General features: G+C 42.4%; 1 protein-coding gene across 2 annotated transcripts in view; it reads left to right on the top strand.

Annotated features, from left to right (window-relative positions):
* Positions 1-4,894, top strand: part of CYTH3 (cytohesin 3) — a 111,083-nt gene extending 106,189 nt beyond the window's left edge. For both annotated transcript variants that reach the window (XM_033963716.1, XM_033963717.1), the window contains exon 13: positions 660-4,894. In XM_033963716.1, coding sequence (XP_033819607.1) covers positions 660-732 — 73 coding nt within the window. In that variant the 3' untranslated portion in view covers positions 733-4,894. The remainder of the gene's footprint in view (positions 1-659) is intronic.
* The last annotated feature ends 10,989 nt before the right edge of the window (positions 4,895-15,883 follow it).

The raw sequence follows: 15,883 nt of genomic DNA, 5'->3' as shown, positions 1-15,883 counted from the left end.
ACTCGGTTTCTGGAGAGTTTTAGTTTGATGGTTCTAGTCTGGCTACCCATAGCTTACAAAGCTATGTTTCTTTTAGCGCCTCCTAGCTCCAGCCTCTTGAGGAAGTGAAGAGTGGTATGTTTATAATATTGTTAACTTCCCTATGGTGTTCTCTTTCTGCCTCTTCCTTCCCCTTGTCCATTGTATCTCCCATGCATATTTGAATTCCACTTTAACAGGTGGATCTGAGACGGCTGCTTAATTAGCTTTCATATGAAAGTTGTGTCCTAATGTGGTATCTGAGATGAGATGTGAAGACTTAGAATTGGGCTTTTTCACATACTTTCACATGACTAATGCTTGGCTGAAGGTCTGAGTTTCATGGGTCATTTCATAGTACTGTTGCTGCTGACAAAGCTTGGTTTTTTCTCCCAAATATTTCCTGAATAACCATGCTGAATATATCTTATGCCATTTTGCTATAGTACTGAAGGTGTGAATAATTGTCTCTTGCAGTCATATTGTAACCAGGCTCATTAAATCCTCCACATGCAGAAATGAGCAGAAGTTTTTGGGGGTAGACACCTCAGGAAAGTTTGAGAGAGATTTTACTTTTTCTTTTTAGAGCGATGGGAGGCAAACTTTGATGATGATCAAACTTCTTTTTTCTTTCTCCTTAGAGCAAGTATCAGCAGAGATCCGTTTTATGATATGCTGGCAACAAGAAAGCGAAGAATTGCTAATAAAAAGTAGCAGCTCTGGATTGCAACTCAAGTGGATCACACAAGATGCTAAATCTGACATTTTTTTCTATACAGCACACTTTCTATAAGGTCCTTTTCTGTAACATTTTTTGTTTTACAATCTTGAAGTGTTACCAAAGGGGTGACTACTTCAGGATATTCCTCTCTCAAAGCTAACATGGAAACCTCGTTTTGATTTCCAAGAGAACAAGAGACCTGGGAACAAGCTGTTATCCCCTGAACCTTGCATTAGGCTGTTTGCCTGTGGTACGAGGTCATAGCAGTATATCAGGTTATCAAACTGCAGCCTCAAACCCATGCTGGCGTACTATGAAGAAAGAGAAAGCAGGTCATAAGTACTGGGAAGCTGAAATGTTGTAAGAAAAATGCTGAAGTGAAATTTTACTTATGAATAGCAGGTCTTTAAAAGAATGGTTCAGGAAAGCTGATGAAAATGTGACTGCTGCAGTCTTGAATTCTTTCGTACCTCCAAGTTTTTATTTCCATCAGGCCTGAAGAATTGCCCTGATCATCTCTCGTCTACTCAGCCTTGAACCTGCAGCAGGGTCCAGCTGGAGCAGCTCTTTGCGAATGTAGCATAAATTGTTGGCATTTCATGGGGGTTGCAGAACACATGGCAAAATTGAAGAAACAAATATCCCTCTGTCTCTGTTCCAATGAGCATGAAAAGTACACAGTTCCAGGAGTGTCAAACATATCATACAGTTGCACTGACGTTTCATAGAGGCACTTCAACTTGACAAAATTAAATTAAGAGTTGCAAGGTCCCATTCAACACTACAATCCTATGAAAGCTAGCATGCTTTTGCTTCATGAGGAATCGCCTTGTGAACTATGAAAAAGCTACATTGAGCTCTGACAGTGTTCTGATATACTATAGGAGTGGGATGATTTAAATTTGATTGCTCAGTAATAAACAGGTACGGTTGTAATTTTCCTGCTAAAGAGGGTTACGGTTTAAATTTCGTACTTGAAATAGTGGAATGACTGAGGTCATAAGGATGGGTGAGCAGGGTTTCCTGGAGCCTGCTCCTCTGTCACAAGCCAGGCAGAAGCCTATGAATAAAAGTGTCTACTGAACTTTAGAGTTTGTACAATTTGCCTTGGTGGGGGGTGGCACACAAACGTAAAAGGCCTCTTTAAAAATATGTGACTGACCTGTTGCTTTTCTGAATCATATGATTCTTGGTACTTGAAAACTATACCAAAATTTTAAAAACAATTTCACACTGATGTACAGAAATAATTGTTAAACAAATATTTAGAAATGCTATTTTTTTTTTTTATTGTGGCAGCTATCAAAATGGTACAAGGATCTATCATATGTTAGCAGTTAGACTTGCTTTCTTAGCTTTCCAGGAAAAATGTTTTTTAGTTAAATAATTTTTTACCTTTCACCATTTCATGTTAAATTTTGCCATTGCTATTATACATTTATGGTGTCATGTCTAGCTTAATCTAGTTTTAAAAACATTAACCTGACTCTACCAATGTTTGTTAATTAGGTGCTTTAACATCAATGAACACTAGTTGTGCTTAATTCTGGTTCAGCCTAAGAACACAGGCATTTGCTTTCTTCAAGTGATTCATTTGTTAATTATAATAGTTGTTTTTATCTTGTAATAATTTTGAGTTCAGAATTTGCTTACCAATTAACTTAATGCAACAATATTGACACAGTACTTTGATAGACAATTTATGCAACAGAACTTTCACTTAAAATGTATCAATTAGAATTCTTCTTTCCTTCCCTTCCTACAGTTTAAAAGTTTTCTGAAAAATAATACATGTGCTGGCTGTTGCTTAAAGTTGAACTTTCTGGACCTAGCAGCTCTTAGGTGCTGCAAGCTTTTTCAGTTTGAGGCTACCTAAGATTTGTTCCTGGCCTTCTGTGCTTACTGCCCTTCGCAAAAAGGGACAGACCTTGGCTTCCTTTGGTATAATGCAGCAGAAGCTTCCCTTTCCATCATCTCCAGCTTGTTATAAGCCAGAGCACTACAGCCCCCCCCCCCCCCCCAGTCAGTATTAATGAAGAATATTAAAGCTAAAGAAAACATTTTAAACTGGCAGGGCAACCAATTTTCATGTTATCAATACTTTACACATGTTGAAGCACTTTATAAGATATAAAAGTAAATCAAACCTATTTCATCTGTTCCAAACATTGAATGTATCACATTGAAGTAGCTGTCTTAGCAACAGAGGAGTGAGTTTTGATTATCACTTCAGATTACCTGTTCCCATCATAAATCTGACTGGCCCCTGATCCTTATGTTATCTTCTTCCTAATAAATATATGATATTAACAAGATATAATACAAGTCAGACTTCTGGATGAGTACTGATCTTCGAATAATACCATGTGCCTGAACACTCGCTGTAAAAATAGAGGAGAAAGATGCTCATTTCAGAGAGTTCTTGCATAAGAAGGCCCATTCTTATTTGTGGGTCAGGAAAATTTTGTAAGCATTCTAAAAGCCATGCCAGTTTCAAGCATGCAAATTTTTTTTTGTACAGTTCCTGAAGAAACCTCTGTTGGACTAGATATTTGAATTTTTGTTTGGCCCTGTAGTAGGCGGCTCTTCAGTGTTCTTAAGATAAAATAATTTTCTGTAATAATTTGGCTTTCTTTCTTTGAATGCTTACAAAATTTTCTTGTTTGTTTGGTTTTTGTTTTTTTTTCTCCTTACCTATGAATAATTGGCTGTCTAATCCAAGAACTCTTTGGCATAGTCTTCTGAGGTCTTTTCCCTCCTTTATTATTTGGTGTGTTCACAAGTATATAGTTCTGTTGGAAGTCCAATTTGCAGAAAGCTTGCACTTGTGTTCTATCTTGCGACCTATTGGTTTCCCTTCAATTTGATTATGACATTAAGATCAAACAGGTTAGCTTGAGATTTTTGAAAGACCTAGTTATCATGTCTATAAGTGATAATATGAAAGGAGAATAAATTAAGAAGAAACAAATTGTGTAAAGGTGGTGTTTTGCACAAACGAACTAGTACTGCTGTTATGTTACATCTTGCCCAGGTCTTAATTGGTAGACAAAAAAGGAAGTGGGTCTTGAGAGGCTGGCTACAAATAGACCAGGGACTGGAGCAAGAGGAGAAGACTAGCTGGATTAGGGAGCAGGCGTCCTCATCCGATCCAGCCCTTACCTTCTAGCAGCTGCAGCAAACTCCCCTGCTGCTCTGCATCTGCATTGATGAAACTCTGTTCCAGGCAGTTCCCCCAGAAATGAAGCCCTGATCTTGACACACCAAGAAGCTATGTTGGAAAGCCAGTGTATATCATACTGTATATATCAGTAGTATTCACGTGACAAAGCTCCAGCTGTTTTCATTAATCCTAAATGTATGATTCCTGGACCAATAACCAGCTCCGTCATGGAGGTAAAGTGACAAATATTGCAAGGTGACTTTTGGGAACTTCTTTCAGTGAGATTCTTGTACAATGGTATTGAGCATCTGTTAAACAAGAAGCAGCAGTACACTTATGAAGCAAAGGGTTGCTAAGTTGAATGCTCAGAAGTGTATAGTGTTGCCCTGACTTTAGGTTAAAGGGAAGAATGACCTACCGTTGTGCGAGAAGCATTTTTCCTCTTGTAAACAGTTTGTTCAGTTTTTTGTAACCATATTCCACTCTGATAGAAATGTAAAAAAAAAAAAAAAAAAGTATGAAATGCACAAGGCTCAGCTGGTCTGACTCTTGTGTGGGAAAGTAACACAATGATTACACCTTTTTCTGTATAATTTCAAATGGTAAAAATCATACCAAACATCATTAGACTGGAGCAGCAATTAATGCTTCACGTATTTAAAAAAACAATGCCTTTATATTAAAATATAATTATATACATTGAGCATAGGAGTGTGCTTGCTTAAAAGTCTGTTCTGATTTAGATCAGACACAACTGTTGAGCATTATGGTTTACCATTTCTTATTTATTAGTAAATGAAATTTTCTATTTTCAGTTAATTCTAGATGTAAATATTGTACAGATAATTGTGTTTGCCTGTTATACAATGTATAAACCAATTATTTGCATGGAATTTTTTTTTTAGTATCTAAGAACATTATCTTATACAACAAATTCAGTGAATGTTGTTAACATTTCACTTAATATAATTAAAAAGGAACATCTGAAACATTCTTTTTGTGGTAACTGTGCAGATTATATTGGTGCCTTTCATGCAGTGTTGTGGCTGATTTAGAGGGGGGGGGGCGCCCTGAGCCCAAAATGTGTACTCTCTGCCCCTGCCCTCCCCCACCCCCCCAAAAAAAACCCTAAAACTATAAATACTAAGCTGCCAGGGATTCCAAAGTCCTGCCAGCTGGAACACCTTGCAACCTGGGCAGCTGGCAGCAGTGTCCCTGAGCTATCACTACCACTGCTCCCATTAATGCTCAGTTTTCACATGCAGGGGGGGGGAAGAGGGACAGGGAATCTAGAGATGGCAACTTGAGGATACTGCTTCTGGTTGATCAGGTTGCAAGTATTTTGGCCATGAGGGGGTCTTCAGCTGGTGGGGCTTAGGATTCCCTGCCAGCCATCCTAGGGAGCAACAATTTTGGGTGGGCCTGGGCCCACTTGTAGCTATGCCATTGCTTCCATGGACACTGTCTAACCTAAAACTGTGTAGGAGATGACAAGAATACTACTGTAGATTGTGTATACTGTTCCCTCCCAATATAATTTTTCTCTTCCTTAAATCTCTAATTTTCTATATCTGTTAAATCCATTAACAACCTGTATTCTCCTCGGTTTTCCCATACTTTATACTCCCTCAGTGGAGCTACTCCATCCATACTCCCCCATAGATCTTTGATCCCATATTTCCACAAAAAAACTTCACAAGGACCAATTCAACTTTGGTCAATAACATCCTTAATCATCTTTACTCCTTCTTTTGAGAACAGTGCACAGTGATTTTATAACTCTTGGAAAACTAGTAGGTCCAATGGGTATTAAAACACACTGGAACTGGGCTTCGGGTTCCAGTGAGGAGAACGAAAAAATGATTGCCCCCCCATGTAAAACTAACAAAAAGCAAAGGAATAGCGGTCTGACACAATATCTTCCAGTCAATGTAAAGTTTAATCAGATCAAGACTCAACATGGAGCTGTGTTTCAGGGGACAGCTGTCGGCAGCAAACGTCACCAATTATATCATGTAAAAATTAAATGATCCAGTTAACGGGAAAACCAATTTGAAAATCTCTTGCTGTGCTTCACAAAATAGCTTCCTGCCTGGTGTTTGCTGTTGTGGGCAGCTTCTTTGTGAAGCACAGTGAAAGATTTTCAAATTGGTTTTCCTGTTTATATTTATTTGATTTATATCCCATCCTCCCCAAGGAGCCCAGAATGGGTTACATGGTAACATACATTACAATTAACAAGAAGGAACAGAACTCTTGCTTTCCAAGAAGGTCAACAGAATGATTAGCGGGTAACATCATTAAGTACTCTTCATCCTATCTTAGTTTTAGAAAACTAGTTAAAACAAACTTGTTTAACCGATTTGTAACCTAAGAACTCTTAAAGCCTTATCTCTGTATTCTACTTACATGTACTCGATGACTCTACATTGTGACTATTTTTCTATCGCCTTTTCTCTGATTAGCTCTATAACCTGCTTACATGTATTTGACGACTTTCATTGTGACTTTCGTTGATTGTCCAGCTCTTATTGTAAACCGCCTCAAACGACTATGGCTTTGGCAGTATATAAGAATAAAATTATTATTATTACTACTCAGACAATAGGGTACAATGAGATGTGTCTAGCTCAATTGTTCTGGCTTGGCAGACACTTTGAAGCCTGAAGCACGCACAGGGAGAGAGTCGGTTGAACATCTATTAGGAATTCAGTGGTTTTGGAGTAAGTCTGAATGCTAGCTTGTGAAGAGTCAGGTAAAGAAGTGTGTTTTTATTGCTTTTCTAAAGCTCAAAAGTCCATTAAGGGATTTGATGTTAGGAGGTAGTTGATTCCAGTACTTTGGTAGGAAATGAGAGTATGACCTTCGTCTGGCACTTTCTAGTTGGAGGCTCTGACCAGGGGGTATTTGAAGATATTGGAACAAGGAAGGTAAAGAATGTTCTGAGACACCAACTTGACAATTCCAGAGAAGTTGGATGCCATTCATTCCATGATCCTGGATGATCAAGGAATATCCACTAAAAAGATAGCAGAGACCCAGGAGATATCCCGAGAATGAGTAGACTATATTATTCAAAAGATTTTAGACATGAGAAAACTCTCAAACAGGTTCCCAAATGTCTCAATACTGGCCAGATGAGTGGTTGCCTCACAATCCCTTTTGGACCGATTTTGGCAGGATCCTGTAGAATTTCTGAACCGTTGCATATGTATGTGTGTGTGTGTATATATATGTATATATATGTATATATATATATATATATATATATACACACAGTGGTACCTCGGTTTACGAGTGCACCGGTTTGTGAGTGTTTTGCAAGACGAGCAAAACATTCACAAAATCGACGCCTTGGAAACCAAGCACGCTTCAATTTGTGAGCGCACCCCCCCTGCGAACAGGCACCCTCCCCCCAACCCACTCGAACCCTCTTACTTTGCTGTAGCCTCTGCAGCGGCACCAGCATGTCCTGTGCGTGGTGCCGGTGCCTGAAGATCTGCTTCTTGTGCTGGGCCTTGAGCATGTGCGCATGCTCAAGGCCTGAGAGTTCACGTCGAACGTGAACTCTCAAGGCCCAGCACAGGAAGCAGATCTTCAGGCACCGGCACCACGCACAGGACATGCCGGTGCCACTGCGGAGGCTACAGCAAAGTAAGAAGAGGGTCCGGGTGTGTTGGGGGGACCTCAGGTTGCGGAGGGGGGGGGTGGATTGTGGGGGGGCCTTCAGGGGGAACAATGCTGGTTCTCATGGGGGGGGGAGGCTGCTGGCCTTGGGGGGGGGGGGAGAACCTATAAAAGCGAGTTTCCATTATTTCCTATGGGGAAACTCGCTTTGATAAATGAGCATTTTGGATTACGAGCATGCTCCTGGAACGGATTATGCTCGTAATCCAAGGTACCACTGTATATCAAAAAATTCCTGAAAATGACTTAATACTGCAAGCACCTTCCCATTTCCCCAAAGCAACCTGAGCTACTCTTTTATCTCCCCTGGAAATTGCCAGATATTATCTTTTGTAATCTGCCTTGAACCGCAAGGTAATGGCAGAATAGAAATCACTAATCTAATATAATAAAATGCTAGGCCGCGCATGCACACTAAAAAAAACGTGTTCCCTGATCTGTCGGGTTTTTTTTAGTGCGCATGCGCGGGTTGTACGTCACCAAACTCGGCAACGCAAGCCATGTCCGCCGTCGGCCTCGAGCTCCTGGGGGCCGGCGGCTTGAGTCGCCCAGCCGGTGCTGAGTCCCCCCCACTCCCACTTCAGCTGGCACGGACGGTTTGAGAATGAGGGAGAGAACAACGCAGCCAGACGGACCGCAGGAAGGGAAAGGGGGGGAGGGTTTCGAGGGAGCCGGCTGGCCGCATAAATTATTTTAATTTGAAATCTGCCGCCGTCGCCGCGGCTCCTCTCTCATCTTCCGACATAATATAAGTGCAGCTCATGAGAGGAGCCGCGGCGGCGGCTTTGAAAACGGCTCCCTTAGTTCGCTGCATTTTTTTTTTTTAAAGTTTAAAACTGCCACCGTGGCTCCTCTCACGATCCCGGCATGTGTCAGAGAAGGCTTCCGACGCAGGCCGGATCGTGAGAGGAGCCGCATAGGCATCTTTAAACTTAAAAAAAAATCCAGCAAAGAACTAAGGGAGCCGTTTTATCTCCATGCTGCTACGAAGGAACAGGTGAGGGGGAGGGAAATGCTGATGCTGATGCACAGGGAGCAGGCAGGCATGGCAGGCAAGCAGGGGAAGAGGGAAAGGGGCTGCTTTGGGGGTAGGGGTGTGCTGGGGGCACATAGCAGTCATGGGCAGGGGATCACAGAACAGGCAGGCATGGCTCAACAAGGGGAGAGGGAAAGGGGGCTACTTTGGGGTGAGGGGTTTCCTGGGCCAGACAGCAATCATAGGGGGGAAACAGAAAGGGGCCACGGAGCAGGCAGGCATGGCACAAAAGGGGGCAGGGGCATTGGGAAACGGGGCTGCTTTGGGGGGAAGGGTTTTCTGGGGGCACACACCAATCATGCCGGGGAAGAGAAGGGGGCCACAGAGAGATAGGCAGGCATGGCGCAAGACAGAGACACAGACAGAAAGACAGACAGCATCCAAGCACAGAGAGAGAAAGGAAAAAAAAAACAGTCGTCTACTCTAGCACCTGTTGCACAGGGGGAGAACGAAAGAGATGCTGATGGACAGGGGGGAGGTAAAACAAAGGGAGAAGGGCTGCTGCTGCATAAGGAGAGCAGTGAAGGGGTGGTGGTGGACACAGAGGAGGTAAAAGGAAGGGAAAATGGACAGGGGGAGCAGGTAAGGGGTGGTGATGGACAGCCAAGGAAAAAGAAAGGCAGAAAGAAAAAAAGCGGCTAAGGAGAGAGAGAGAAAGAAATAAAGACAGACACACACACATATGTTCTAGCACCCGTTAATGTAACGGGCTTAAAGACTAGTGTAATATATATATATGTTAGGTGTCATAGACTCGATCCTAGTGACTTGATGAATTGCAGATCTAAAAAGAAATCAGTTTTGTGCTAGTCCAGAAAGGTCCTCCAGCGTCATCCCCATGGTTGTTTTCAACGTATTCAGCCATCTGATTGCAGGTTGCCCTCCACCTGGTTCCTTCACTCTTCCAAAACATGATATCCTTCTCCAGTGATCTCTCTCTTCTGATGGTGTGACCAAAATAAGACAGTTTTTAACTTCATTATTTGGGCTTCCAGAATCGATTTGTTAGTTCTTCTGGTGGTCCACAGCATGTCTAAAATCCTCCAGCACCAAAGCTCAAATGAGTCAATCTTCCTTCTGTCTTGTTTCAGTAGTGTCCAGCTTTTGCATCTTTTAAGTGACCACTGTGTGGACAAGTCTGATATTGGGATCATTTAATTTTTACATAAGAATTTGTGACTCCTGAGGCCGGGGGTGTCTGCCAAAACACAGCTCCATGTTGAGTCTTGATCTGATTAAATTTTATATTGGCTGGAAGATGCATCAGACCCCTATTCCTTTTCCAATTTGAGTGCAACTATAGGCAGATAGGTATGAGTGGGGCTCTGCATATACCCAGTTATAAATGTGGTGAGGTGGCTGATTTGGGATTATCTCTGCTAGCTTAACAGTCATACCTACTCTTTGGTTTATATACTGGGTCAACTCCCAGTGGAGCTCAACTTGGTTCACATATAATTAAGACTAAAGTACATAGCAGAAAACATAGAAGGAACAACTAATTAAAAACTAAAGTACAGTGGAACCTTGGTTTACGAGCATAATTCGTTCCAGAAGCATGCTCGTAAACCAAAATTCTCATATATCAAAGTGAGTTTCCCCTTAGGAATTAAGGGAAACTCGCTTGATTTGTTCCCACCCACCCCCATCCCCCAAGGCCAGCGGCACTGCTCTACCTCCCACCCCAAGAACCGGCATGCCCCAGGCACCCACCCACCCGATCACATTCCTTACCCCCATTTGGCACCGGCACCAATGCACAGGACATGCCGGTGCCAGTGCCCGAAAATCTGCCTTTGCGCTGGGCCTTGAGCATTTGTGCATGCTCAAGGCCTTCGGGTTCCTGTTCTCTCTGAGATTCTCGGGGGGGGGGGGGGGTGCTTGTAAATCGAAGTACCACTGTACATAAGAAAAATAACTATATCATCATTTTGTTGAGGCTGTAGTTAAACCATTTAAAAACTGCGAGAACAACAAAGTTTTCAGGAATTAATGAAATAATTTCAACTGGCCTAAAAGCCTAATGGAGTCAGGAAGTTCATTCCAGATCTCTACAAACTTGAAAACAAAAGATCGACTGAGCTTCCCAGCAGATTTAATTCCCAGGAAGTGAAGGCTAACATATCTTTGTGTGTTTCTCAAATGGTAAAGTCTAAGGGTATTCCAACATAAGGGGACAAAAGGATCAAATATTCTATAGAGAAGCTTGAAGATTATGCATGTGCATTTACACTGGATCCTAAAGCGAACTGGGAACCAGTGAAGCTGTATCAAGAAAAGGGAAACATGATCATGCTTTTAGGTAGTATGGACCATTTTTATCACTCTGTAAATGCTCAATGAGGGGAAAAGATTGGAGCTGGCACTTGCACACATCAATTGGGGGGGGGGGGGGGGGGAGGTACCAATTGTTTGGGTTTGTGAGTTAACTGTTTAATGACTATAACTGATTAAAAAACAAACAAACCTGGAAAGTTATTGGAGATTGGTGGGCCTGTATGAGACTTGTTGGCTGTGATTATTAATCGAGAAGACCCATACTTGAAAGCTGATTACAGCTGGGTATGACCTGGTAGAAAAATATGGGTATAATCAACTTTGTTGCTGAATTTATGTATAAAATTGAGTGTTTTAATAAAGTTTAAAAAAATAATAAAAAAATTCAAACTGAATTTTTCTTATGGCCTCTATATATTTAGACCTTTGCTTCATATTAATACATCAGAATTGCCTTGATTCTTCCTGTTATTTACATTAAGCTATCTATTGTAATTTAACTTAGGCCCTCTTCTATCAAACTGCGATAGCAGAGAGCCACGCTAAATGGCCCGCGCTGCTCCTGACACTCATAGGAACGGGAGAAGCGCGGGCCATTCAACAAGGCTCACCCTGCTACAAACTGCTAGCACAGTTTGATAGAAGATGCCATTAATTTTTACACCCTTGCCTATATTAATAGACTTTTTTTTTCATATTCTTAATTTTGAATATTTGTGTTCTTTCAGTTATAAATGTAGAGTATGTGGTATATACCAATGAAACAAAACTCCTTTTTAATGCATTTTGAATTTTATTTTTGACAGAAATGTGAAAAATATAAATAGCATGAAGATTTTAGGGCCCTTTTATTAAAGATTAGTTTGCATTAAATGCTACACATCTTGTTTTATAGCTCCCGGTGTGTCCTAGTGGTTAGAGCTGCTGCCTCAGCCCCCTGAAGTTGTGGGTTTCATCCCAGTCTGCTCCCTGTGACTCTGGCTAAGTCAACCCTCCATTGCCCCAGGTACCATAGTTAGATTGTGAACTTGCTGGGACAGAGAGGAAAAATAGAAGAGTACCTGATTTCTATTCAACGTATTGCAAACCACTTTAGGCAAATCCCTTCCTGAAAAGGCAATAGGACACACTAAGCTTTAGTATGTGGGTCCCTAGCAGACAATGCCCCAAATGCACTAAAGTTAGTGATTGTCACTAAACCTGTTTTCACAGCTTTAGCAATGATCGCTATTGCCGACCCGATTCACAAAATGGCTGTGGGGTTTTCCCCTCCATTTACTGATCTGGCCATGCAAATTAGCTAAAACTCCATGCAAAGTAGCCAAGCAATTGATGCACTAACATCATTTGGCAATGCAAAAAATCAAACAAAACAGGGATTTTAGCTGTCAGAAAAAACACATTTTAGACCTCTCGGTCAGCCTGGAATTTTTCAATGGCACAGATATTTTGTGTATGTTACACACGCAAAATATTTCCCATAAAAAAGCAGGTTCCCTGTCACTGTCTGCCCACTTCCTCCTGCCATGCTAAACCCCCTCCCTGAAAGAAAATTGGCAGGAGGGATGCCCAATCCTGCCAATGTCTCTACCCTCCCCCCCCCCTGGAAAAAAAGGCAGGAGGGATACCTACTCCCTCCAGCCACCGAAGGACCCCAAGAGATGGAATAAGATGGAAGCTCAGTCTGTCCTGCTCTTAGGCTTGCTGCTTCAAAATGGTGGGGCTTTTCCTCCCTGGTGCATCATGTGATGCACAAGGAGGGACCTAATATCCTGATTGGCTCAGATGCCTAAGGCCCTGCTCCTTAGGGTGTTAAAATACCAGTATTGAACAAAGAATAGCTAAAAGGTAGTGACTGGTCTTCTCTTTGTAGCTGCAAAATGTACTGCAGTACAACGGAAGGGTATTGAACTTCCATCCATGAAATGTATAAGCTTGGACTAGTTAATGATCAATGGGATGCTTAAAGGAGAAATATCAAAGGCAGCCAAGAGCTTTAAGAATGTCGTCTCAGTTTTGAAATGGAAAACATCCAAAAATAGCAGATGGACTTTTTGTTCACAAAAATGTCCACTATTTTCAAAACTCATTTTAAAGACATTTTCTTCACAGTTCATCTGAATCTCAGGGTGGGGCTTACCATTTGGATGTTTTTCTGCAACGCTGGAATATAGACAAAACACCCAGGTCAAAAAAAAAAGACATTTTGGTCTATACCTGCTGCCAAAAAGGGTGTCTAAACTGTGACCAATGACTAGAGAATAAAGGCATTAACCCCTTAATCCCCCAGTGGTCACTGACTCCCTCCCACAAGAATTGAAAGTGATAGTATATATACCAGGCTCTATGATTGCAAGCTGGTCCCTGATGTTACCTAGCAGTCAGTGGACTGTAGAGATGGGGACCCAGGCTCATATCCCACTCTAACGTGTACATTTGAGGTGGAAAGTGTGATCACCCCCCAAAAATCACAATATACCTCCTGAAACCACATCTAGGTGACAGCTGTAAGCATAAAAGCTACTGGAGTGGTGTACAGTTTGGTAGAGTACATTTTTTTTGCTATCTCTGGAGGAATCACCACATATGAGAAGGCACTGAAAAGTTCTCAGCCAAAACAATTTCCTAAATTATGAGTATTATTTTGCCACTGTAGCTGAAGAGTGTTTTATTTTGCAAAGTGCCAGTTTGCAGAATCATACTGCTATTGTCTCAGCTCATTGAACCATGTCAATGAAAAGTGTGGAACTGAGCTGTCATGAAGTTCCTATTCCTGCAGAAAAGAAAAAAACCCGCCAAAGGAAATCCATGAAGGTATGATGGAAACACTGAATGACAAATGCCCATCATACTCCACAGAAAAGAAGTGTGCCAACTTTCAGCTTGGAGATTTTGAGACCAAAGATCTAGCAAGGGTCTGGGAGGCCTCAAATGGTGTCAACTCCTGAAATTGTTGACCTGATTTGACAGGTTGGCAAATATCAGCTAGAACAATTGCTGAGACACTTACAGATATCCAGGGAACCTGTTGGGTATATAATACAAGAGCAGCTGCGTATGCAGAAGCTGTCAGCCAAGTGGGAGCTGAAATAAAGGCTGCTTACTTTACCTCACTGAACTGAAACCAGTTTGCACAAGCCTGTGACTTCAGCAACTCCAGCAAAATGCAGGAATAGGTCTCATAACCTATAAAAGTCTCCCATAGTCTCTATCTCAGAGCCCAAATGTTTGAATACTGATATAAAACAACATTGAGTAATCACTTCCAAGTGGATTTTGCAGCTGCTTCAGTGAGCTGGTGCCAATTTTTTTGGAACGACTAGTTTCTGTTGATGAAACAGTTATGATCCTGAGACAAAACAATAGTCCATGCAAAAATCTGCAGGAAAGGTCATGGCCACAGTGTTTTGGGATCAGGAAGGTATTGTAATGACTGACTATCTTCCAAGGGGCCAAACAGTTAATGCAGAATATTACTGTAATTTGCTTTGCTGATTAAAGGAGGGATTGAAAGAAAAAAGGAGAGCTGCAGAAAGGAGTTCTCCTTTTGCAAGATAATGTACCTGCCCACAAGGCTGGCAAAACAATGGATGTTTTGACACCATTGAGGTTTCAGTGCTTAGACAATCCACCCTACTCACCAGATCTTGCTCCATCTGACTGTTTACAATTTTCTTTTTTTTAAAAAAAATTTTTATTTATAAAATTTTCATTCTTACAATAAATGAATAGCATAATATTTAGTTTATAATAATTATAGTTGTATGTACATTATCATATCATATATATTGAATCCCTTTCCCCTGTTATTTGTTTTTTCATTTTTCCTCATATTAATTTCTATATTTCCCTCCCTAACCCTATATTATTATTATCAATGTGTTAAGATATCTGATCTTGGACTTCCGGTGACGTCACGACCCAAGATGGAGGGTTAGAGATTTTGCTCTGACTCTCCCTTCTCTATAGCGTCCCTTTCCCGGAGCGAGCTGCTGAAACCCGACCTCGCGCAGTTGCGGCAGTGCGGGGGAAGCTGGGCGCACCTCTACGATGCCGGTAAAAAAGCGAGTGGAGCCCGGCAGGGCGTCGGACCGTGGCGGCGAGCAGGGGGGCCTCCGCCATGTGCGAGGGACCTCGGGCCTGTCCGCGCGCGAGTCAGCGCAAGAGTCGGGGGAAAGCGTGTCGGAGGATGAGTCAGAACGTGGCGCTTCCCCGAGGCTCAGACGTGCAGGATCGGCGGCGGTGGCTGTAACTAAGGCTGATTTGAAACTATGGGCTGCTGAAATTAAGGAGGAGGTGGCGGCGGTGAAAGGAAAAATTAAAGAAGCTGTGAAAGAGATCAGGCAGGACTTTGCAGACTTGCTCAGTAGAGTGGATGAAACTGAACGTCGGATGGGGGAACAAGAAGAGACGGTTCAGGGACTCACGACGCAGGTGAAGGCAGTGCAGAAAGATCTTCTGGACTGCTGTGCTCAAGTGGAAGATTTGGAGAACAGGTCCAGACGGAACAATGTCCGGATCCGGGGAGTTCCAGATACTGCTGAGTATGGAGATGCTGTGGCTGTGGTACAGGATCTTGGCCGGTTCCTACTGGCGGATGACGGGGCCTCTGAGACCACCGGTGGGGGCCTGAGAGTGGATAGGGCGCACCGAACCCTCGGTCCAAAAACTGGGGATTACCCGAGAGATATCATAGCCTGCATCCACCATTTCCCTGATAAGGATCGATTGGTGAAGAAAGCTAGAGATTTGGGTGTTATTCCCTGGAAGAATCTGAGAGTGGAAATATTTCAGGATCTGTCGAGCATCACTTTACAGAAGCGGAGAGAGTTTCGACCGTTGTTGGAGGTGTTGAAGCAACACAGCTTGCGCTACCGCTGGCTGTTCCCTTTTGGCCTATTGGTCACTATTAATGGTGTGCATAAGCGAGTGTCAACAGTGGCGGAGCTGCAGGCGCTGCTCCTGAAGGAGGGCCTGGTGA

Source organism: Geotrypetes seraphini, chromosome 11 (genome assembly GCF_902459505.1).
Source record: "Geotrypetes seraphini chromosome 11, aGeoSer1.1, whole genome shotgun sequence".
Lineage (NCBI taxonomy): Eukaryota > Metazoa > Chordata > Amphibia > Gymnophiona > Dermophiidae > Geotrypetes > Geotrypetes seraphini.
The sequence above is the reverse complement of the archived record's forward strand: the minus strand, read 5'-3'. Positions and strand labels throughout refer to the sequence as shown.